Consider the following 25,394-nt stretch of genomic DNA (forward strand, 5'->3'; position numbering starts at 1 on the left):
ACACGCATCACATATATATACAGTACAGCCCCTCCTCCTGATGTCCCGCCTTCCACTCCCCATAGGATGGAACTTTCCCTCCAAACCCATGACAGACAGGTAACATCAGTGCTGTATGTAACACCTCCCCTCTTTATAAGTTGTTTTGTAGGGGGAAAGCTAAGGTGCTTTTCACCAAAAAACAACCTGGATAAAATACACAAAACAGTTATACATACAATATCATACTTACTTATACTTACATTCTAAGTTAACCATATCAATTAGGCATTTAAACATTTACCATATACATTACATCAATTTACCTTTATTCATACAAACCAAGTTCAAAAAACAGGTACATTTAACTTTTTGTCATCAATATATATACATAGTCCATGTTTCTTTCGCCGTCTTCATTCTTCAGGTCTTCTTGACAAGGCGTCAGCCACACAGTTCACTGACCCTCTGACCACCTTCACTTCAAAGTCATAGTCCTGTAGGTTTAAAGCCCACCTCATAAGTTTGCTATTGTGGGTTTTCATTGTCTTTAACCATTGCAGTGGTGAATGGTCAGTGCACAGAACAAAATGTCTTCCCCAGATGTAAGGCTTGGCCTTCTGGATCGCGTAGACTATGGCCAAACACTCCTTCTCCACGGTTGCCAAATGTCTCTCACCTTTCTGGAGTTTCCTACTCAGGTAGGACACTGGATGCTGGTCACCATTCTCATCCTCCTGGCACAGAACTGCTCCTACCCCGCTGTTAGACGCATCGGTGTAGATGATGAACTTCCGGTCGAAGTCTGGAGCACGCAGCACTGGATACTGGATGAGCGCCTCCTTCAACCTCTGGAACGCCGCCTCACAGTCGCTGGTCCACGGGATGCGGTCATCAGTCTTCTTCCTCGTCAGATCGGTCAGCGGAGCCGCAATCTCGCTAAACCTCGGGATGAACTTTCTGTAGTAGCCCACCAACCCAAGAAATGATTTGACTTTTTTCTTGGTGTTGGGTCTGGGCCAATCACGAACTGCTTCTAACTTAGCCTCTAGGGGTTTTATCACTCCCCCCCCTACCATGTGACCCAAGTATTTTACTTCTGGGCTACCCAGCTGCAGTTTGTTCCCTCTGCAAGGCCTAGGCCAAAGCACTTCCTCCCCTGGGTTTAAGTGCCTCTCCCTGGCGTTCTGGTCATCCCAAGCTTTCTTTCTGACCTTTTGAGCTTGCAGGGTCTCTGCTGCTAGCTCTAGGTTTCTCTTTAGGTCTTTCCTTAAAGAGTCTATATATGTCACAACGTCTTGTGGGTCATCCTGGGTGATCTGCTCCCAATTTTGTTTGATCAAATCAAGGGGCCCTTTCACCCTTCTCCCAAATAAAAGTTCAAATGGACTGAACCCGGTACTGGCTTGTGGCACTGATCGATAAGCAAACAAAAGGGATTGCAGCTTCTGGTCCCAATTGTTTGGATTCTCTGCCAAGTAAGCCCTAATCATGCGCATTAGAGTCCCATTGAACTTCTCAGTTAACCCATTACTTTCAGGATGATAGGCAGTAGTTTCCTTGTGCTTAATTCCACAGATTTGCCATAAGCGTTTCATGAGCTTTGATGTGAACGATGTGCCCAAATCTGTGATTATTTCTGAGGCAAATCCCATCCTGGACATATACCCCACCAAGGCATCTGCCACTGTGTTAGTTTCAATGTTAGTCAAGGGTATGGCTTCAGGGTACCTCGTGGCATGGTCCACAATGGTGAGAATGAACCTGTTCCCCCTCTTTGTGGCCTTGGGCAAAGGTCCCACAATATCCACCCCTATGCATTTGAACGGAGTGTCAATCACAGGCAAAGGGCACAACCTTGCTTTGGTCCTGTCACGGCTATTCCCCTGCCTTTGACACACATCACATTGTTTACAGAACTCCCTGATCTGCCTCCCTATGTCAGGCCAGTAAAAATTCTGTGTGATTCTCTGCTGTGTTTTGTTCACCCCTAAGTGTGCAGCAAACATGTCAGAGTGCCCCCTTTGTAAGATCATGGGGCGATACTTTTCAGGCACCACTAGCTGACTTCGGATCCCATCTCCCCCTTTTGAGATATTCCTCAGGGTCTCTCTATACAAAATCCCCTTTTTCTCTAGAAATCTCACTGGGGTTTCCGGTGTTAGCTGGGCATCTGTCACCTGTTCAAAACACTTTTGGAGAGTGGCGTCTGCCTTTTGCTCTTGTCCAAATCTGCTGTCTGTGGTTAAGGTTTCCACCACAGCTTCTGAACTCCCCCCACCTGCTTCCGTCTCTGGCTCATCATTACCCCCCTGAACTGTCTCCGTGGTGGCTTGTGAACGTGTAATCACTAGCACCCGTTTCACATGTTCAGCCAGGTCATTTCCCACGAGCACGGCTGCTGGCAGAGTCGATGAAATCGCTAGCCGCCAAACTCCCCTCCAGCCTTGAAAGTTCACAGGTACCTCCGCTACTGGCAGAGAGATCACCTGCCCCTCAATCCCTGCCACCTTCATGCTCTCATTTGGGATTACATACTCCCTAGGAATAATATCTGGATGGCACAGGGTCACCTGAGAACAAGTGTCCCGCAGCCCCCGATACTGACGGTCAAGTATTCCTACGTCCACCCCTGCTGTTTCAAACAACTGAGAATCTGTTCTCACCAGTAGGCAGCGCCTGACCTCCACAAGAGGACCATTTTCCTCAGCCTGATCAGCAGATGTAGCTGTTCCAGATTGAGTAGCCATGGCAACAGGCTCCCTCAGTGACAATGAGCCTTGCTCTTTCTGGACACAGAACACAGCTTTTGGCTTGGTCCCACTCGAATCCTGAGGCACAATTCCTTTTAGCTGCTTTAATTTCTCACACTCTGAGATTAGATGGCCCTTTCCCTGACAGAAGTAACATTTTCTGCTATATTTTGAGTCTTTCTCATCTTGTTTTGGTTTTCCCTCCAAAATCTGAGGTCTTGGTTTCATGTCTGAGGGCTTCCCTTCACCATGGGCCCCTCCCCCTTGCTGGTTTTTCCCTGGTCCCTGAGAGTACTTGCTGTAGGTTTCTTTGGGTTTACCTATCGCTTTCCCCTCACCCAAGGGCTTTCTTATTTGGGAAATAAAATCTGCGATCTCGGCTGCTTCTGCCACAGATTTTGGTTTCCTTTCCCTCACCTGGAATTTCAGTTCCCCATGCAGGACTGAATAGAACTGTTCCAGCGCTATCAAGTCTTTGAGCTGCTGAAAGGTCTCTGTCCCCTCCTGAGATAGCCATTTCTCTAGCAGCCTCACCAATTGAGCCCCCACTTGGGTAAAAGTCTGCTCTGGTTTCTTTGTGAGGGACCTGAATCTTTGCCTCAGCTGTTCCGCATTTATCCCATGTCTTGCAAACACCAGTTTTTTAAACTCTGCAAAATCTCTCATCAGTTCCTGTGGCATCTCTGAATAAACCTCAGCCAGGCTACCACTGATTAAAGATCGCATGATGGTCATCTTCTCAGTTTCCCTCACTGAGAAGTCCACAAACGCTCTTTCCACTAAGGAAAAGAACACCTCAGGACAATCTCCCTTGTGGTACACAGGGAATTTCTTCAGGTCAGCTTTAGACAATTGGCCTCCCTCAGAATCCCTATTGTTATTATTGTTCTGGTTCATCATTTCCAATTTCCTTAATTCAAACGCCATCCTTTCTTTTTCCAGAGCAATTTTCTCTCTTTCCATTCTTTCTTCCCTCTCCATTCTCTCTCTCTCTCTCTCTAATTCAAATTGCCGTTGTTTCTCTCTTTCCCTTTGCTCCATTTCAAATTGCCTTTCCCTTTCTTCCCTTCTTTCTCTCTCTAATCTTTCCTCCATTTCCCTCACCCTCAGTTCATGCTGTTGGGCTAGGAGTATTTTTCTGAGTTCTGGGTTTTGCTCTCCTGTGCTGTCACCCTGCACTGAGCCAAATTCATCCTCAGAACCTTGGTCAACCTGGGGGTCTTTCACTTCACCCATTTCTGCCATTTGGCTTCGAGTCAAGGGCATAATCCCCCCCCAGCACAGGCTGCTTTAAAAAGTCAAGCCTCAAAATAAAACGACCACTTTTTTTTTCTTTTGCCTCAGAACCAGCTTTCCCTATAGATTGCTGCTGTCCTTCAGCACTACTTGCAACTGTAGCCAGCCGGAGTCCACCCCCCTCTGCTGGGCCTCTCAGCAGACAAGCTAGCTCACTGCTATTTCACAGTTTTGCCTCAGCTTTTTTCCCGCCAAAACCAGGTTACCTCAGAGCTCCCTAATCTAGCCCCCAATCTGAGGTTACACGTTCTTCTACTAGTGCACCCCCCCGTGAGGCACACCTAGAAGATTACCTACGCGCTCTCAGATTGTCCCTGACTAGACCCCCCTCGCTCTGGGCACTCTTGCCAAGGCTTTGCTGGACCACTGGACAACTGGACCAGTCGTATCCCACACGCTGGACACCAATCAATGTGACAAACCCAGACCTACTGGGATCTGCCACACGTTAACTAAGCTGCCACCAACCATTCCCTATAAGAAGTCACACAGACCAGGGATGGATTTTTAACAAATAAAAGAATAAGGTTTATTTAAATACAACACACAGGGAAAATAAAATGATCAGGTGAATAAGAAATAGTAACGTGGCTTAGTTTCACTCATACATACACACAGTTTGGTTCACACAGAACCCTTAACTTGAAGCACAGACCCTGAACCTATCAGTTCTGGCTAACCAACAGACACCTGAACCTATCAGGTTGGTACTCTGACACACAGTAGTACCCTGTCTGACACACAGACTCCCACACCAGCTTCTTCTTCCCAGCTGCTGCTTCGTCACATCCCAGCATCTTCTGAACTTCACACACGCATCACATATATATACAGTACAGCCCCTCCTCCTGATGTCCCGCCTTCCACTCCCCATAGGATGGAACTTTCCCTCCAAACCCATGACAGACAGGTAACATCAGTGCTGTATGTAACACATTCAACTCTGAAAATTGCTGCAAATGCGCTTCTGTCCTGCCTGTGCCATCCAGTCTATGGCTTCGACTTGCTGTTTGCCTTTTCCCATTCACAGATATAAGGTTTTTATAGAAAACCATAAGTCCACAAATACCACCATGGGCTCAGGCAAAGACGGGATCACTCAGAGATCATGGGGCAGGTTGGTCCCCTGATCTGTGGAGCCTTTATTCAGGCACGGGACAGATCAGGGCACCTCTGCACATCTCTGCTTAATACTCCACCATGCAAGTTATTTATCACGAACTTCATCATGGCTTAACTTCAGAGCAGCCTACAATTGCATTAAGGAGAAAACTCGCCTCTATCTTTTTCAAACATAGACGTGGCCCATTGAACTGGAACAAAGTCAACACCAAGCCAAACAGAACAAACACCCAACTGCTTATTGTGGATTAGCAAATGTTTCTGTTCTTTGGAAAAGGTAATAGTGAGCAGGGTTTTTCTGTGCTACAACTCCTGGAAGGAAAAGACAAGATAACTGGGAGAAAGCAGGAAACACCATAAATTCAAACTGCGCAGCCTACGGTAATAAGCAGTTTAGCGCCTTAGGGAATGTTTGGCAATCAACAATTCCCTTTTCATACTTTTTTCCTTGTCTGTCTGTACTCTGCTAAAACAGAAAGTCAGGCAACTTTTCAATCCTTATCAAAAGTTACTGGTGTTCTATATCTGCTGAATATCAAGACAGTATCTTTGTGGACAGCTCGCCTTTTCAAACCTTATCTGTGTGGACATGCATTTGTTATGCAGACAGATCAATACGCTTTGACTTGGTTACACAGAATGAAAGTGCATGGCCAAAAAATTTTTACACTGGTATATATTTTTTAAAGACTTGGCTCTTTAGGCAGGCCTTCCCTCCTGTGAATACTTTTACTTTTATTTAGTCTTTTGTCTATTTTTTCCATCTTGATCAATACTAATAGGTCAATTTAATGTATTCTTTTAACTGTTTTTAGGAATGATTTTATTGTGACCCACCCTGAGTAGACATAGTCTAGAATGGCGGGATAGAAATCTAATGAATAAAAAATAAATAAATAAAATGTGTGTGATCTATCATATTTTCACTGAACCCAAGGAAGGATCTGCTACCTCCTTACACAAGCACAAACTCTATTCATTCCAACAGGGCCACTTCTGGCTTGTGTAACAAGGACGTTAACACTCCACGATCTCCAGCAGGACACTGGCCCCTAGATCTACAGCCGACATCAGTTTCAACTAGGATATTTGATAGGGCACGGTTTTCAGGACAGCCACTTCACACCTGAGAGTATCTTTACATGGGTCAAGGAATTATATGTAACACCTGTCTTTCAGATATTGTTAGCTTATGCTTTATAGTAAAGAGCATCTGTATCTGATTTTCTGGATGTAACATGGAATTTTAACTGCAATCTCTCTCACACACGCATCTGAGTGATCAGGACTGACCCAAATTTTATACAGAGTGAGGCAACAACCTCCAGCGGCAAGAGAAAGGGGGGGGAGCAGTATTTGCTCCCATCTGTTGCAAGACAGAACTGTAAGTGTCACCTGCCCAGTCCTGATCTTGCCATCCTCAGGTGTGGCAGGGAATGTTTTTCAATTAAAGTCAGAGGCTACTTTACGAGATTGCTTATGAGATTGCATAAGCACAATTGCACAAGCAGTGGAAGACATTCTGACTATTACGGACAACTAATCCTCTGTTTACATAGTCATCAAAACTGCAAAAACTACTACCAAGTTTGTTCTTAAGTCCACTGTTTCTCCGGTACGACTTTGGTCAGATTCATCTAGCAACCCAATCAGCTCACCTTGTCCTTTGCCTCAAAGGGTAAAATTTCAGTGAGGTTTACTTCTGAATAATAGGGTTGCGCTGACATTCTTGCAACCATAAATGATGTTTTTAATGTGCCCACATGGGTTCTTCGGTAGAAAAACAGTGATCCTACAGCCTTTAAAAAGAGAAAGAGCTCTTCAAGACATGGAGAACAAGAATTAATTCGTTGCAAATACAATTAAGTGCCAATGAAAGTCAAACCAAAATGTATGCACTTCTGTTGCCACAGTAGTAGCTAGTGTCCACAAACACAAACATGAGAGAGAGAGAGACTAAAAAACCATTGACTTAATCTCAGATAAATCCAGTTTCTTTAAATTCCACTGACATAAATCAGGTCAAGATTGTGGTGAAGAAAGCCTAATTAAGTTTGACAAGGTTCAAGTAGCTTTCTCAGGAATGGAGCTATTGTCTACACTTAACCTAAATAAGCAAGTCAAATGTATTGTCTGAATACACGTGATACTTTGAAGAATGCAAGAATGAGTGAAAATGAGAGGAAGGAGGTTTCTTTTGACTAAAAGATTATGGTGTTAATTATTTTGGATATTAACTTTGTTCCATGACAATGCCCGACTCAAAAGAAACATTATTCCCATTGTTAACAATTGCACAGTCATCAGAAATTAATCATCCACATTCTCAACAGCTAGATCAAGTTCAAATCAAATCGAAATTCTACTAGAAAATGTGCAGTCAATCCATCATACAAATTAACTGATGTTTTTAGCCTTACTAGAAGCCACATGACACTTCCAGCCATTATTTTAAAGCTAACCTTATGTGTTGGTTATTATTTATTCTATGGTACCTACAGAATTTCTAATTCCAGTCACCCTGCCCCTGAGGGCTGAGATACAAAATATTATCCAAGAGGACACGCAGAGGCAAAAACTGAGTGGTCTTCCAGATTGATCGCTCCGCTGGGCGCATGGCTGCCATGGCGGGGACGCTTTGCTTACCCACTTGGAGATTGGCGTTGCAGACAATGACACTGTTTTCTCTGAGGGGAGGAGGGATGGAGCCTTTAAGGCTCAGCGTCTCTCCTGCCCGGCCTCTTTCTTTGATCGGCCGAGCAGGGAAAGGCGAGCCGCTCCGTCCGAGCACTTTCGTTTCCCCCGCATGTGGCTGCTGCAGGAAAATCGGATCTTCGGGGCTGCATGACCTGCGGTTTGGTTTCTTTCTCCTTGTCAAGGAGATGTATGGGGACCCCCCTCCTCCTTTGCCCTTGATTCAATTTGAATTAAATAAATAAATAAATAAATAAATAAATAAATAAATAAATAAATAAATAAATAAATAAATAAATAAATAAATAAATAAATAAATAAGCAAGCAGGCAGGCAGGCAGGCAGGCAGGCAGGCAGGCAGTGCTTAGTGCTAGGGGCTCTGAGTTCAAATCCTCACTGAGGCAGGAGAGCTCACTGGCTGCCTGGCACTGGTAAAGCCACTTTGGTTAGGGTGTGTGTTGGTGCAAGTTGCCTTGAAATAATTTTGGGGGGGGGGATTGGTTATCAGGCTGCTTGTGTCATTATGTTTTCGATATATAATTTATAAAAAAATTGTTGTGTTGGTTGGTAATAGTCTTTATTGTAGCTTGGAGACATATTGCTGCGCATATTCAGTTTGCTGTAATTTGTCTTGGACCTAATAATCATTAGGAGTTTGTATTTTCATTATTGTTATGCTTTATTTAGTAGGGACACACTGCCCCCTGTTGGTTCAATTGTAGTTATATGTAAAGTAATAATTACAGGATAATGATAATAATAAAAACTCCTTGATAGTTGGTGAACAGTAATACAGTACAAAAACAGTTTAAAGTTATTCAATAAATTGCAGTGTCCCAGCATGGGGCCAAAAAAAGGGGCAAAATTCAGGGAAAGGCAAGCAGCCTGCTAAGCGCAGGGTCGCTGCAAGACCACCCCCTGCACTCTCTTCATCAGAGGATGAAGACTGGCCAGACTATAGCCCTATTCTGGAGAAATTAAGTGAGTTAGAAAGGAAAGGGGTGATGGCTCAGGGTGCAGAGAGTACTGCTACACCTAGAAGGTCTCGTAGGGAGTCCAAGGTATGTAGAATAGCAGAGTTGTGGTGGTTGGGTGATGTAATGTTGCCATGCATTATTCTTTTAGAGAAGGAGTGTGCTAGTTCAGCAGGAACGTCTTTGGTGGAGGGAGGGAGCAGCAGCTTCACTCCACTCAGCATGGCACAGACGTAGGTGCAAGGCTTGATCTCCAGGAAGCCCAGAGTACTCAGAAGATGGAACCAGTTGAAGAGTTGTCAGGATGAAGGAATTCAGACCAACAGGCAGATTGAGGTTGATGGTGTTTTGGCAGGGCCTGTCCTTCAGGTGTCTGGGACCTCCTCCAATGCTGCAGTGCACATACTGTCAGCACCAGGTGGGTTTGCACCTACACCTAGCACAAAAAGAGTGGAAGGGATGTGGCCTTGGGGAGGGGAAGTTAGCCCTCCAGCAGTATCTCAGATGGCACACAGTTTAACAGCTAGTAGCAGTGATGTGATGCCACCTGCGGTGGGAGTGTCAATACCGGCTATGAAGCCCTGGACAGCCCCTTATCCCCAGAGGCCCTCACCCAGTCATGTGCCAGGGTTCTTTGAAGGTCTTTGTCAACCTAGTCACACAGTAATACCTAACACAGGATACAATTCTGTGCCTTGGAGTGCCCTTCCATACGGGGACCAATCTCTGCCTTTGGGTGATCACCTTCTCCCAGCTACTATAGAGAAGATTTGAAAAGAAAAATATATAGATGTATTTGACTTGCTGAACAGAGAGGTTGAAAAGGTTAAAAGGGACAAATAGGAGGATAGAGAGAAAGATAAATTCAAGAAAAAGAAGCCAGAGAGATGTTGTGCTAACTGGCTCTCAGGCTTTTTGATCTAGGCTGGAACAATAGTCAAGGCATACCCTTCAAGGGCTTTTGCTTTGATCCAGTACAGTGGTGCCTCACAAGATGACATTAATCTGTTCCACAGTTAATGCCATCCAGCGAAAATGTCGTCCAACGAGGCACAGTTTTCCATAGGAAGGCATTGAAATTTAATTGATGCTTTCCTATGGAAAAAAAGTCCAAAAAATTACTTACCTCAGAACAGCAGGAAAAAGAGCGTGAAACAGCTCAGAGCCAGCACCCAGCAGGGAGCCGCCAGCCATTTTCTGCTCTTCTCTGCTCCAGCCCCTCCCCCTCCCCACCTCACAGCTGATCAGCACTGGTCTTAGAAGCTTACCCAGGTAAACAGGCAGTGGAAATGCACTGGGGAAGCCTCTGAAACCTGTGCTTTGCTGGGGTGGGGGTGGATGGGGTGGGAGGTATGGCAGGGGCAGGCCTACCACCACCCCCGCACCCCGCCACACACCCCACACCCCTGCAGGCAAAGTGTGGCTTTCAGAGGTGCATTTTCACTGCTGAACAAGCCCCAGGAGGCTTCTGAAAGCAGTGCCTGGCTGTGGGGGGCTGTGGGGGGCACGGGGGTGGTGGGCCTGCCCCTGCCACACCCCCACCCACACCCACCCCAGCAAAGCGCAGCGTTCAGAGGTGCATTTCCACTGCTGAACAAGCCCCAGGTGGCTTCTGAAAGCGGCGCTTTGCTGAGGTGGGGGTGGGTTGATGGTGGTAGGGGCAGGCTCACCCCCACCCCCACACACACCCACAGCAAAGCATCACTTTCAGAAGCCTCCTGTGGCTTGTTCACCAGTGGAAATGCACCTCTGAAAGCTGCACTTTGCCTGCAGGGGGGCGTGGGCGTGGGGGGGTGGCGGGTCTGGAAAGACCTTGGCCTATGACAGTTGATCATTTGCAACATTTTGGAATTTGTTTTCACCGTAAAGGTTCGGCTCCTCGCGCAATTCCAGGAAAAATGTCTGCCCTGGCATTTTATGCTAAGGCTCAAGAGTGTCTAAATACAGCAAGCAAATTCCAGATTAGGAAAATGATTGAAGGATGGAACAAGGAAAGGGGTCATCAGGAAGATAGGCACACTCCCTTGTCACCAAAAATATTATCTCAACTGAGTCAAGTTTGGTCTGTTGCGCGCAGTGACCAATACGAGGCGGCACTGTTTAGGGCAACGACATTGTGCATGTTTTGGGGGCCTTCAGAGTAAGTGAATTAGTTAGAACATCAAAGGAGGACAATTCAAGGATGGCCTTACAGATGGCAGACTTACTGCTCTCCGAAGACAGAATCTTGTTTCATCTTTGTCGGCCCAAAACAGATCAGTTAGGTAAAGGCCAGGTTATAAATTTAGGCCATTGTTCTGTGGGTGAGTTATGCCCAGTTAGAGCTGTTTCTGATTATGTGGAGTTAAGGGGTACCTTTAGTGGAGATTTATTTTGCCATAGTGATCAATCACCCCTCACAAGATACCAGATTTGGACAATCACATCCTGACGGCTTAACAAGGCAGGTGCAGTGGGATGGAAATTTGGCACACATTCCTTTCGCATGGGGACAGCGTCTACAGCTGCTGCCTTGGGATACAGGGATGAGCAGATAAAGAAGATGGGGCGGTGGTCTTCCCTACAGGTTCAAGACCTATGTGTGTTCTCTTCCGCAATAGATGCTGGTTTTTTGTTTTCTCTTTCAGGCTTCCAATTGGCAGAGGCCCGGTTGAGAGTGGCTTTTGTATGGCCACAGTTACATATATTGGGTGGAGAAGTACGCTTTGCAGTCCGCTTGTGGCTCTAATTTAGTCCTGGGCACACAGACCACATTGGAATGGAGGGGCTGGAGAGGTATGCTCTGGGGCAAGTTCATGGAACTCTGAGGGTACCTCTGGATGTAATAGTTGTTCACCTGGGTGGAAATGACTAGGCTCAAAGAACAGGCAAGTCACTTATTTTGCAGGTGATCAATGGTTTCCAAGTTATAAAGGCCAAATTTCCAGCAGTGAAGTTGGTTTGGTCAAACATTATACCAAGGCTGTATGGCGGGCGAAATGTGACCCGAGGTGCATTAACCGGGCACAGCGTGGTATTAACCGAGAGGTGTCCAGAGCTATGTTGTCTGGGCTGGGGTCAGTCTTGAGACACTCCAACAAAAAAGTCTGTCACACCGATCTGTATAGGAGTGACGGGGTCCACTTATCCAATGCAGGTTTAGACCTTTTCTTACACGATCTACAAGGGGGCTTGGGGCCAAAGGTTTTGGCGGGCTTGGGGCATATAAATAGCCCCATGTCATGGCAGGTCGTGTGAGGGGATGAGATTTTGGGGCGTTCCTGGTACTGTAGGTCACATGGTGCAAAACATCATATCCCACTTTTTGGTAGACAACAGGGCTCCAACGGGAGCTGGACCTTTATTAAGGGGATCTCACAGGCTGCAGTTCACCTAGGGTCACGAGGCTCAGAGGGCTGTGGCACTGAAGATACCCCTATCAAGGGGCACCTGAGCACGTGCTGGTTAGAACACAGCATGATTCAGAAATAGGAACTCGCCCTACTTTTGAATCCGGAGGTAAAGAATACACCGAATTTCCAGACAGATCACACTACGGTAGGCCCCCTTGTTGATCCAGGTTTCAGTTTAAATAGTTAATAAAACTGTGGCCCAAATTTAACCCAACAACCTGTGTTGTCTCTTTATTTCCGGGCTGGGTGAACAAGATAACAAACTTCTACCCTTCCCTTTTTGCTGTTTTGTTTGTGGTTGGCCCTGAGAATGAGAGAAAGGTGAGATAAAAATATTTTAAACAGATAAATAAAATATATAAATGTGGGGCCTACGACCAGGGTTTCTATCCATACTACAAGAAAGTGGGATTGCTAGAGCCAGTTAGGGGCAATTACTGAGCATGGGAGCCTGGCTGCATGCAGGCAAGTGTGACTGTTTAATGTCTGCTACCCTACTAAACTAAACTTCTTTTAACTATTTGATTTCAGTCAACAGAAAAGGCTTTTGAGTTTAGCTGAACTTGCTCTAGAGCAAAGGGAGAAGAGCAGACACAAACTGTATGCAGAAAAAGAGGTGTCGTTAAAATGTTTAGCAATCCACTTTTCTGCTGTATATTTGCTTTTGGAGCCACTTAATTTTTTTAAAAAATTAAATATTTGTGTGGTGAAATGGGGCCGGTCCCCGAGCTTAACTCCAGGACTGGGCTCCAGAGGCCTCGTATCACTCTTGCTTTTCTTTCTATTAGGCTGCCACCATCCACTGGGAATCGAGTTAGGAATCTTTTGCACTCTGCACGTGCTCTGGCATCTACAAGATAGTTGTGGTTGATCCTGAATAGGCTAGTTGATTTAGTTTAACCTGGGTTTTTCTGCAAAAACATCAGCCAGACAGGAAGTCTAACTAAAACAAAAGTTTTATTAAGAGGAAGTAAAAGGTAGGAGACAAAAACAGAAATGAGTGGTGAGGTTGCAAACACAACTAAATAATAAGAATATGAGATAGGCATACAGGCAATGCATCAGACTACAAATGCTGGGTTTTCAAAACAATAAAACTACCTGTCAAAAGCCTTTCCCATTGATGGTCTAAAGCTTCCTTGATCCCCAGTCCCTTTGGTTTTGGAGCTGGCTCTTAGCTTGTTCTGCTCCATCCCTCTCCATATGGAGAACAGACTTAACTTTTGCTATGGCTTCATTCCATCCTTTCTCTACGTTTCTTAGCCAGCGTATGCCGGTGAGAATGCTGGTGAGAGTCCTCTCTTTGTCTCTGTTCAAGTCCTTTCCTTTAAACTTTTGGAAGCCTTTCTTCTATTTGTGAATACCACAACACATATCCCACAGGAAGTTCTTTGAAATGGGGAGGCTAGGTGTGAAATGCTTGGAGCTCTCATTCAGCCCTGGGGAAGTACTTTGAACAAAAGGAGGCGTGAAGCTGGTTGTCTACTGCATCACCATTTCAGAAAGGTGGGTATCTGGTCCCCTTTGGCTTAAACCTCCTTTGATCTGTCAACTTGGTCAGCCCTGCTTTCCGTGGAAAAGTTTACAGATTAATCCTTGGTTTCCAATAATTTATATCAAAACCATTTGGAGCCTGCACCCCTTGGGCGTGTCACACAATAATCTGTGAGATGATTAAAAGTTTCCAACTGGGAGTCTCTAGTGCAGGAATGAACTTCCCACTGAAAGTGCCATAGCACTAAATTTTTGGTGCGGCCATATAAGAGGCAGGGGAAAAAAGCTTGCGTGGCCTGTTTTGGAATGATCTGGCTTGATTATAGCAATTTAATCATGCTTGATGGCTAACACAGACATTGCTCCTGCAGCCCATCTTTGCCTCATCTTAAAGGGCCAGCTGAGAAACTGCCTGCAGCTAAATGCCCACTTCACTATATTGTCAAATTCAAGGCACAAGGCTTCTTTTGGAGTGGTTCCAGTGATCACACGTGCTGGAACTTCTAACCAGAGTGATCCTACCAGCACCAAAAAAAAAAAAAAAAAAAAAGGAGAAGCCCCTGACAGGGAGTCAGATAAGTATGGATAGGACCAGTCTGTGGGTGGGCTGGTTCTCTCCAACAAAGATGTCATCTGATTGCCAACTTTAAGAGCAAGCCAGCCTGTTCCTGCAAAGGACCAAACAGCAGTCTAAACTCCCATGTAATCAGCCTTTCTGTCCCTTAGAACAGAGCTCCAGAACAGAATGGACAAGGAAGGGAAGGAGGGAGGCAGGGAGGCAGAAAAAAAGCTATCATTGAAAGTTATTGAAGATACTTGATCAAACTTGACATCATTTGGATAGCAGGAAAAGTACAGATGTTCATAACATTTATGCTTAGGGTTGAAGCTCAGTAGCTTCTGATCCATTACACTGCAAAAAATCTACCACGTGCAACCAAGCCTTAGTGAATATCTACAACGGCCAGATAGTCTCAGCCTAAAGAAATTCATTTTATAGCGATGGTAATGATGCAGTGAGAAACGGTACAGATTTTGCAGCTCCCCTCTGTGCCTCTTGTTCTTGTGTTTGCCCTTCTCATTCCTTTAGCAATGAACAGAACTGAAAGTGTGCCCGCTAAACAGGAAGATTAGATACGTGAGAAGCCTGGCAACTTCCATCTTCCGGGGCTTCTTTTTCAAGGATAACACCCCATTCTTGAATCGCAACCCACAGGGCAACCTGATGAACCCAGGTTAGATTCAGAGGAACCCATCCAAGGCTTTCAACTGCTGTCCTCATTCCACCATGTGCTTTCTACACACACCCCTTGTGTGCAGATTCTGGCCAGAACCAATGCATTCAGGAAAGGGATGAAGCAGCTGTCACATTAGTCTATCCCGGAATAAAATGAAAAGGAATCTTTCGCATTTTAAGTGTTTTGGACCACAACTCCCTTGATTCTCTTGTCATTGGTCATCTAGATGGGACTACAGTGGACCCTTGACTTACAGACGGCTTGACTTACAGACTTTTTGAGTTACAGACTTCTCTGGCCGCAAAATTTAGGTTTGACTTGCAGCCTGAGAATTGACTTACAGACCAGAAAAAAAAACCAAAATGGAACAAAAACGGCCTGTTATGGGATTAATCGGTTTTCAACGCACTGTGGGTCAATGGAGACTTGACCTACAGACTTTTTGACTTGAGAACCGCCTTCCAATACGGATTAAGTTCTCAAGTCAAGACCCCACTGTAATGGGAGCTTCATGTCAAAACGTTTAGAGGGCCAGGGATTCCCATCTCAGCTCTACACAAAACTGAACTATCTAAGAAATGTACTCATTTCAGGGGAAGAGGATACTGCATAATTAATACATTGCCAGCACAGGCACAATTGATGGGGACACAAAGGAGGGCCTTCTCTGTGGCAGCTCCCAAATTATGGAAAGCTCTCCCTCGGGAGATCAGGCTGGCCCCCTCTCTTTCATCCTTCTCCTGACAGCTGAAGACCCATCTTTTCAGGCAGCCTTTAGCAATCATGACTGGGTCCCCCAATGCCTTCTTAAAGATAGTGTTTAATGTTTACTTACTTTTAATTATTCAGTTGCATTTTAATCAGGATATAATTTAATTGTTTTTTAAATATTTAAATTGCTATGTTTTTTTAATTCTGTTCATTTTAATATTGTGAGCCACCTTGCATCCCCTTATTGTGAGAAAGGCAGCCTATAAATAAAACAAATACGGTAAAAGTCTGAGATGCTGAATTCTTTGTTGTTGTTTTTCAATTCAGGTACTCTTAAATTTAACAATGAATTATCACGCCCCATGAGATTCCTCACTTACAAATGAGAACAAGTCAAAGTAGCTCTCCACACCCAACAAAGCCTCTATAATTTGCAGAACACATCTCTAGTTTATTTTCCCTTTGAAAGACAAAGCACACACATATAGAGCAAAGAACAGAAGGACAGGCTGATTGTTACAGAAAATGCAAACAACACATCCAGTGCTCACAAATCTTAAACAAAGCTACAGCCATCCCAGTTTTGCATGCCATTCTGTGCAAAAATGAGCAATCTTGTGCCCCCAAACATTGGATTTTTGAGCAAAACATCTTCTATCGACGAGGGAATTATACTGTGATGTCAGGAAACTCCTTGCCCATCCTCACTGACATTGAGAAGGAAGTTGTAAATCCCATCTTGCATGCTCAACATCCCAGAACAACCGGTACTGACCTGTCCAGAGGGAAATGGGCCTCTTCCCCTTTCCGGAAGTCGGTCCTATTCTCCAGCCTGGCTAGTACATCCATCCTCTTCACCATCATCTCCAGCATATCACTCATTTTCCTCAGCACCCCTCTGGACTCCAGAGCACCCATCACTGCAGTCGCACACAAACAAACAAAAAAAGACAATGAAAGAGGAAGGAAGAGGAAGGCATTCTACAAGGGTGTAGCAGAAAGCAGCAGAGATGCAGGCAGAGATGGCAGGCTACAAAAATGGGCAGGGATGGTCACAAAAAAACATATTAGAGTGAAAGCTTACTTTCGTATTTGTTTGAATAATTCTCTAATATCAAATCAGAGTATAATTCCCATTGTGAATAACCCCACAATTCCCATTGTGAATAACAGCCTTCGGTGTGCCGTCCTCTGCAACCTTACATCAAATGGGTCCCACTCAATTCAGCGGTACTTCCTACCGACTCAGTGGGAGTTTAGGCCTAAGAAATACAACCAGCTGCCATTGCTTTAAACGTTCACACTGAGATTTCTCGACATGATGTCTCTGAAAATCTGATACACCGATTTTACATTAAGGGCAGGTCTGAAGGACATACAGTGGGTTATGCTCAGCCATCCATTAATGTGTTACAAGGAGATGCCACCAAACATATTTTATCAAAGCTTGAGAAGGTTCTTTGGTTTAAATCATCGTGGCCAGAAGAATCTGGCAATTGTAGCACACATGCTCTTCCAAATAAACAAACAAAAAAATGACTCTTTCAAGCACTGCATTTTATTCAGGCCTTACCTGTTTTTTACCTTGCCTTTCCCTTAAAAATGGGCCTAGGGAGATTAATCGGTTTTAGCAGCAGCAAGGAAGAGGAAGGAGGAGGAAGAGAACCTGGAATGAGTTCTTTTTTTAAAAAAAAAAACTGAATTTCAAGCATATAAAACTTATCCAAAGAGTTGTACTTGGAGAACTTGGCATCAGAAGGCCTGAGAATGTGATCTGGTGGCACTCTATTTTGGAGCACTTTTAGCACATTCAGGTTGATCTGTTTTCTGGTGACTTCAGAATGTACCAGCAATTGCAAGCCAGATCAATCCTTTTTCCACACCTCTCCACACCTTGTTGGATCACTGGCAGGGGCCGCTGCATTTCTAATGCCAGGATCGTGCCGTTTTAGCTCAGTTTCTGGCACGTCTGATCACTGATAATGAACCCAAGCAGTGCTGGTAGGCAGTTCAGTGCTACGCCCCTTGGGTGGCAAGGCAGTGAAGTGATGTGTCAGTTATCAATAATTATATAACTGGTCCTGGAACCACCTGATCCTTGCATGTGGATCCAAGGATCATTCTAAATGTCAGACCACACTTTCGAGTGATCCTGTTTAGCTGAATCCAGCCCGTGATGACTTCATGGCCTAGTCTCATCCTTGTTAGAAATCCAGCACTTCCGATCTGTTCCTTCCCTTCTCACTTCTTTTTTACCTGGCTCATACATCAACTCCTACAGTAGGATGATCTGAGACCAAGCCCGCCCCTGTTGTTCCGCTAATTGCCTTTTAATTTCTCTTTTCTGGCAATGCCTGGAAGGTCTCACAATGAAGGCAGAGGATGGAGACTGGGTTCTACTCCACAATACATGTGTGGTTTTGTTAGTTTGTGTGTATGTGCTTTAGTTAACGCACTCGTCTAACTTATCTTCCTCATTCCACTCCTACAGACTCCTTTGAAGCAGACTTTCATTTAAAAAGCAGCAGGAATTAGAGGACAAGAGAAGCAATCTGAAATTTGTAGGCACACTGTTATGCAACACATGCTCTTTTCTCTTTTTTAAAGCACTAAACACAGATCTGCAACTAGGAACTGAATTTTTAGAATTCCCAATATTCCCGAATCAAGGGAAGAGTCTATTTCCATCATCCATTTAATTCAGTACTCCTAGTATTCTCCGGTCTATAGATGTACATCTCAAGGGTTTAGGGAATCAAAAAGGTGTGTTTCATTTTCTAATCACAGGGGCTTTTGCTGCCAGCTTATTTCTTGGCAAAGCTTTGGTGATTTGGATTAGACTCAAGGTTTCTGTACTTTAGGCTGAATATTATCAATTACAAAAAGTCCTCCAGTTACTGGGTAATACTCTTATTTGCCTGCAATGGATTGTTTCTTACCTAGCATGTGTACTAAATTTTATCCCAAACATTTCTAATAGAGGGCTGGCTACATTTCCAGTTCTACCCGTGTCACCCGTGTGAGTCAGGAGGTGAGGCTGAGGAGCCTGGTGCCGAGGGAGGCCCGGAAGGAAAAAATAAGAAACCGGGCCTTCTCAGCAGTGGCTCCTCGCCTCTGGAACAATCTGCCTCCGGAGATTCGCACGGCTCCCTCGCTGGGTATTTTTAAGAAACAACTGAAAGCATGAATGTTTAGGCAGGCCTTCCCCCCCCCCCCCCGTTAATCCCTGACCTTCTCACTTGTCTTCTTTATTATGTGTTATTTTCCCATCTTATAGAATTTTTTAATTGTGTACAAATTCCTTTTTATTTATATATTGTTCTTGTATTTTGTGTGTGTGCATGTGTGTGTGTTGTAAGCCACCTAAAGTGGTCAGAATGACCAGATAGGCGGGGTATAAATAAATAAATAAATAAATAAATAAATAAATAAATAAATAAATAAATAAATAAATAAATAAATAAATGAATGAATGAATGAATAAATAAATAAATAAATAAATAAATAAATAAATAAATAAATAAATAAATAAATAAATAAATAAATAAATAAATAAATTTCCGTATGTCTCCGTACCTAGTCAAAAAAGAGCTGTGCTCTTTGCCATAAAGGGAGGGGACGGGGACTGCTGAGCGACTGCCAGCTCTCTGTCTAACAGGCTGGAACTACACGTTGCAGATAACCAGCAGTAAGCTTTTTACTTCAGGTTATCTGCAAATCAGAGTGAAAAGCCCCCTATCACACATTATCTTTTCATGTGGTGAAAATGAAGACAAATGCTAGCCAGCCCGTGGCAAGGTAACTGGGGAGCCTCCCAACACTGGTTACCCAGCGACATTATTCTTGCCTGGGGTGTCAGATTCAGCAGCTCCATTTCCACCACACAAAGAGCAGGCAAGGATCCTGCTTCCCTTCCTTCCTCCCCCCCCACAGGGCTTGCTTGCCAGGTACACAGCTGGGAGGCAGTGGCCAGGGAGAACGTGGCAGTAGCCACAGTGGCAGGCACAACGCTGGCTGAAAAAGATAATTTGCTGCTGCTGCTACTTTTCTTTCACCTGGTCTCCTAGGGTGACCTCACAGACAAGGAGCTCAACTTCCTGCACACACACACACACCCCTGTGATACACCGTGAAAAGGCAGTCCTCTGCTACTGCAAGAGGGCAGGCAAGCAACCCTTGCATAGAAAGAAGGGTTCTCTTGCCTGGCTGAAGCCCTATTGCATTTTAACATGGTGCCCAATGCACACTATTTTAAAGACCAATCAAACTTAGGTCATGTGAAAGGACAAAAGTCGCTTTGCATTGAACCCAATTTCTCGGAGCTCCAGCTCCAGGCCTACATCGCTCAGGGTGTAAGCTGAAACATCCCACCTTCAGCAGACTCTATAATGTTGGACTTCCCATTCTGGAACACACTTCAAGCAAAAGAGCCTGGTCATTACATCACTCCATAATTTTGGGGACATGACTTCTTCTTCTTGCATCCCCACCTTTCTAATGCCTAGCTTGACCCAGAATCCTGCACAAATGCAGCCAGCCTATTATAGTCAGACAGTCAAGCTGTATCCAATCACGTTTTAAAACATGTGGTACCCATACATGTTGAGAGGAGCATCCTGGCCCCCTCTTCCACCATCAATTTACTCACAAAAATGCACATGTCTGCAAATGGGAAATTGCCATATCTAACTAGACTTTCCAAATGAGCCCAAACTTGGTGGGGTGGGAATCAGGGTTCTGGTTCAGATGGAGAAGTTACTCAGGTATAGCACCCTCCTCCTTTTCAGTATTTCTTGTATTAAAGAGGTAAATGAGGGAGGTGAGCTAATGTGTTTGCTTCAACGCATGTAGGCCTACAGGCTTGAAAGCATGATTGAATAGGACTTCACTTGAGTGGTGCACAATAGTCCAGGGCAAGGGCCAGCCAAGCATCATCCTCAGAAAGTGGGAGCAAAGTACTTAATGCTCTGCTCCGCTCCCCTCTTGAAACTTGGATTCAGCTCTTGAAAGTGCAAACAAATCAGAAGTAGGAAACGAACACTGAGAACTGCCTTTCACATAATCAGCCCCTGAGTCTCTTGAGGGTTTGCTCTGGCATTATTTTTTTTTTAACCTTGCCTTTAGCTATCCCAATACATTTTGCAGTAAGGATGCAGTGAATGCGCCACAATTCAGTTATGAATAAAACATACTACAATGAATGTTTGCCAGTCTAAACAAGACCCTAGACAAAGGTTAGTAGAAGCAATTGGGTAAAATAGGAGGACTGGTGGAAATAACCATAGAATTGTAGAACTACAAGGGATCTCAAAATTACCTGGTCCAACCTCCATTCTATTATCAAGCAGTTTGTGCCCTCAGAAAGGTTTTCTTGGTGTTTAGTGAATATCTCCTTTCTTCTGATTTGAACCCATTGGCTACGGTCCTCTCCTCTGAAGTCACACAAACCAAGTTTGCTCCATCGGCCACATGAAATTCAGCTAGGTGCAGACTCCAAAGGCTAATAGTGTTCTGATATGCACATCAGTTTAGGACCTAAGGGTTGGGGCCTGACTCTGAAAAGAACCAATACATCTTATTCTGTCCTAAGTGAACTTCTAGGTGGAAATTCACTCCTGATCTGTAATTCCAGGGTTAATCAAATCTGTTCCTTTGGTGTGGAAAGACAAACAACTCTAGTCCTCAGGGACCTACATGGAGAGCAGTCTATCACACCCACTGTATGTGGGCTTTAATATACTGGGTTTCCAGTACAGTATGTACAGAAACAAACTATTACTGGTTGACTTTCCCCGAGGGATTCTAGTGACCTGTAGCATTCAGCATTGCAAATATCTGCCCCAGGCTATGTCCTAGTTCATATATCATTTTAAAATCACACATTAAATGCCTGCTCTAGATTCCCTTTAGTTGGCCTGGCAGCGATGCATGAGGCACAAATAGACAGACTATTAAATTCTCAAGTAGGTTTTTGGGTGCCATAACTGCTTCAGATGGCTGCAAAAGATGCTTCTCGCACAGCCCAGTATCTTCCATGGCTTATGCAAACTCTATGACACAATTGCATTTCAAGTTCCCCATAACACAAGAGGTGGAAGTGGACAGATGGAGACAACTTCAGCAGAAGAAAGATTTTGCTTCTGAAACAAAACACAATACAAAAGACACAACATTTTGTGGCACCCTTAAGAGTGGGCTATTGGTTTCAAGTGAGCATCTGTGGATTACGATCCACTTCCTCAGACACACAAAGTATAGCACTTAAGCCACAGGTTTATACACACAGGGCAGAACGCTGCTACTATGTACACTTGTACAAAGGAAACTGATCCTTCCTGTCTAGCAGACCACCTCTCATAACCCTCCCTCGTTCACCAATCGAGCAAACAATGGTGCACCAGATCATTCACCCAACTGCATAATGGATGGCAAGCAAGAGGAAAACTGCTTGCATGGCCACCATCACATGGATCTTTTTAAAGTAGGTTTATGGCCACAGCGTACAGATCATGGGTAAAGGGATCATTACCCGGCCTGTGCTCCAAACAGCTCAACTTCGCAGGCAGGGTTCCCACCCCCATCCCATCTTCTCACAGTAACTCTATGAGGTGGGTTTTGCAATGAGACAGAAGAAGGGTGTGTGTGATGCTTAACCATCTTCACTTGCCATTTATGGCTCCTAGCCATCCGAAGCCATGACATTCCGTGTTACAGTTAGCCATGGAGAGCTCTTTGGGGCCAGAAGCTGAGTCACTCTCGTATAACAGAGAGTCTGTTCTCAGGAAAAATGAGTTATGGGAACAGAGGCAAGCAAAGTGTAGCCTTCCAGGCACTGTTGCTGCCATCAGCCACCCAAAGCCTCTCCCTTCACCCACTCCAGCACAAGTTCAGTCAAACAATGGGGTCTTGTCATGGAACACCCTGCCAGCCAGGCAAAATGGACTGTCCCACTTTAGACGCAGATATATCAGTTGTTCCCAACCTTGGGGTATCCCAGGGGTGTTCTTGGACTACAGTTCCCAGAAGCCTTCAGCACTAGTTGTGTCCACCAAGGTTTCTGGGAGTTGCAGTCCAAGAACACCCCTGGGATACCCTTGGGTGATCCAAGGTTGGGAACCACTGTCCTGGATCGTCATGGCCATCCGCAGGAGTACTCCTGAGGCACTCTCCACAACTAAAACCTAAATCAAGTCAAACAATAGCCAAAGACAGCGAAGACAGCCCTGCTATCTAGAAACTCTTAAATAAAACAGACCTTTTTGGATCCAGCACCTTGTCGATAGCCATTTCTTCATTGGTTTTTAGAATAAGAACATAAAATTGCAGACATACAGAGCCTGGGGCATCCATTACTAAAGCCTAGTCTTTTTCGGGAAGTACTTTTGGGCTGGGATTGGCAGCATGGATGTCACTGAGTTCCAAAGGGAAAACAGCAACCGGTGATTAATTACACCATAAACATTCATCCCACTGAAAAGGTGACTGCTCACCTTTAGGGTTTAAGCCCAGCCGCGGCTTTTGCACTGCCTCCTTTTGCATCTGCATTATATTCATAAAAACTGGACCCTTTCCCAGGTATTGGGAGGGGAAATAATAGCCTCCAGCAGACACAATATTTGAAAATAAAGCTCATTGAAACAGAACCCAATTCGCAGCTGAGCATCTGAGATGGACTCTTCCCCCCCCCCTGCCCTACCAACCCTGCATTGTAAGTTGAAGCTTCAGATCTGCTGGTAATTTATTTTGTAGTGTTTAATGAAGACTCTGGGATTAGAAAACTGAGGAAGGCAGAGAGGGGCACAGTTTGAAAAAAAAGTGATGGGAAGAAGAGAACAGGCAGCAGAGAGCACCACTGAAAGAGCTGTAAGTCGTTAAATTAATGAATGGTTAAAATAAAAGCCGAACAGAACATTCCCTGAAAAAATGGTATCTAATTGGTCGAGTAGGTTTGCCTAATGCTTATCAAAAAGGAATATTTTTGTTGCATTCTCTCTACTCCAGTTGAATAGCACACGTGTGTCATTTGCAAACTCCCACTGTTGGAAAGAACATCTTGCCTCTTTCACTCATTTGCTTAGTGTGGGTATTTGGGGTTACTGAATTTGTCCACATGGGGATGTCTCATAAGGAATCCACTGTGGATCATCTATGGATCATTTGTATGTTATCACTGAATTTTGGTGTGGCCTGTAATGCTTGTATGTATGCATGGCAGCTCTTAAAGGCAGCACTCATTGCCTGATATGTGTGCACCAATCAAATCTGTTGTCATTCATTTCCTCCTTTCTTGCATATTTTTTCAAGTGCATGTTTTTACCTACATTATCCATTGTAACCCCTTCATGGATTGCTGCCTTGTCGTGGTGAAGGGGCTTGAGTAACTCAGTGAAGCTATGGGCTATGCCGTGCAGGGCCACCCAAGATGGACAGGTCATAGTGGAGAGTTACGACTAAACGTGATCCACCTGGAGCAGGCAGTGGCAAGCCACTCCAGTATCTTTGCCAAGAAAGCCCCATGGACAGAAACAAAAGGCTAAAAGATATGATGCTGGAAGATGGGACCCTCAGGTTGGAAGGCATCCAACATTCTACTGAGGAAGAGCGGAGGACAAGTACACGTAGCTCCAGAGCTAAAGAAGTGGTTGGGCCAAAGCCGAAAGGATGCTCAGCTGTGGACGTGCCTGGAAGTGAAAGGAAAGTCCGATGCTGCAAAGAAAAATACTGCACAGGAACCTGGAATGTAAGATCTATGAACCTTGGGAAGCTGGAGGTGGTCAAACAGGAGATGGCAAGAATAAACATTGACATCCTGGGTGTCAGTGAACTAAAATGGACAGGAATGGGCGAATTCAATTCAGGTGAGTATCATATTTACTGTTGTGGGCAAGAAGCCCATAGAAGGAATGGAGTAGCCCTCATAGTCAACAAAAGAGTGGGGAAAGCTGTAATGGGATATAATCTCAAAAATGATAGAATGATGTCAATACGAATCCAAGACAGACTTTCAACATCACAGTAATCCAATTCAGTGCTGAGGAGACTGAAATTGACCAATTCTATGAAGACTTACAACAAGTTCTAAAACTGACACCAAAGAAAGATGTTGTTCTCATTCTAGGGGATTGGAATGCTACAGTAGGGAGTCAAGAGATAAAAGGAACAACAGGAAAGTTTGGCTTTGGAGTTCAGAATGAAGCAGGGTAAAGGCTAATAGAGTTTTGTCAAGAGAACAAGCTGGTCATCACAAACACTCTTTTCCAACAACACAAGAGGCGACTCTACACATGGAAATCACCAGATGGGCAATACCATAATCAGATTGACTATATTCTCTGCAGCCAAAGATGGAGAAGCTCTATACAGTCAGCAAAAACAAGACCTGGAGCTGATTGTGGCTCTGATCATCAGCTTCTCATAGCAAAATTCAAGCTTAAACTGAAGAGAGTAGGAAAAACCACTGGGCTAGTCAGGTATACTCTAAACCAAATCCCTTATGAATACACAGTGGAAATGAAGAACAGACTTAAGGAACTAGATTTGGTGGACAGAGTGCCTGAAGAACTTTGGATAGAGGCTGGCAACATTGTACAGGAGGCAGCAACAAAAACTATCCCAAAGAAAAGGAAATGCAAGAAAGCAAAGTGGCTGTCCAATGAAGCCTTACAAATAGCAGAGAAAAGAAGGGAAACAAAATGCAAGGGAGATAAGGAAAGTTACAGAAAATTGAATGCAGACTTCCAA

General features: G+C 44.5%; 1 protein-coding gene across 4 annotated transcripts in view; it reads right to left on the reverse strand.

The window, feature by feature from the left end:
- The window catches only part of MGAT5B (alpha-1,6-mannosylglycoprotein 6-beta-N-acetylglucosaminyltransferase B), a 228,410-nt gene that overhangs the window by 126,688 nt on the left and 76,328 nt on the right, over positions 1-25,394 (reverse strand). For 3 of the 4 annotated variants that reach the window (XM_072990466.2, XM_072990467.2, XM_078385991.1), the window contains one exon: positions 16,429-16,573. The exons of the other annotated variant lie outside the window; for it this stretch is intronic. In XM_072990466.2, the coding sequence (XP_072846567.2) occupies positions 16,429-16,573 (145 nt within the window). The remainder of the gene's footprint in view (positions 1-16,428; positions 16,574-25,394) is intronic. 4 annotated transcript variants of the gene reach the window in all.

This window comes from Pogona vitticeps, chromosome 2 (genome assembly GCF_051106095.1).
Source record: "Pogona vitticeps strain Pit_001003342236 chromosome 2, PviZW2.1, whole genome shotgun sequence".
NCBI classification, from domain to species: domain Eukaryota; kingdom Metazoa; phylum Chordata; class Lepidosauria; order Squamata; family Agamidae; genus Pogona; species Pogona vitticeps.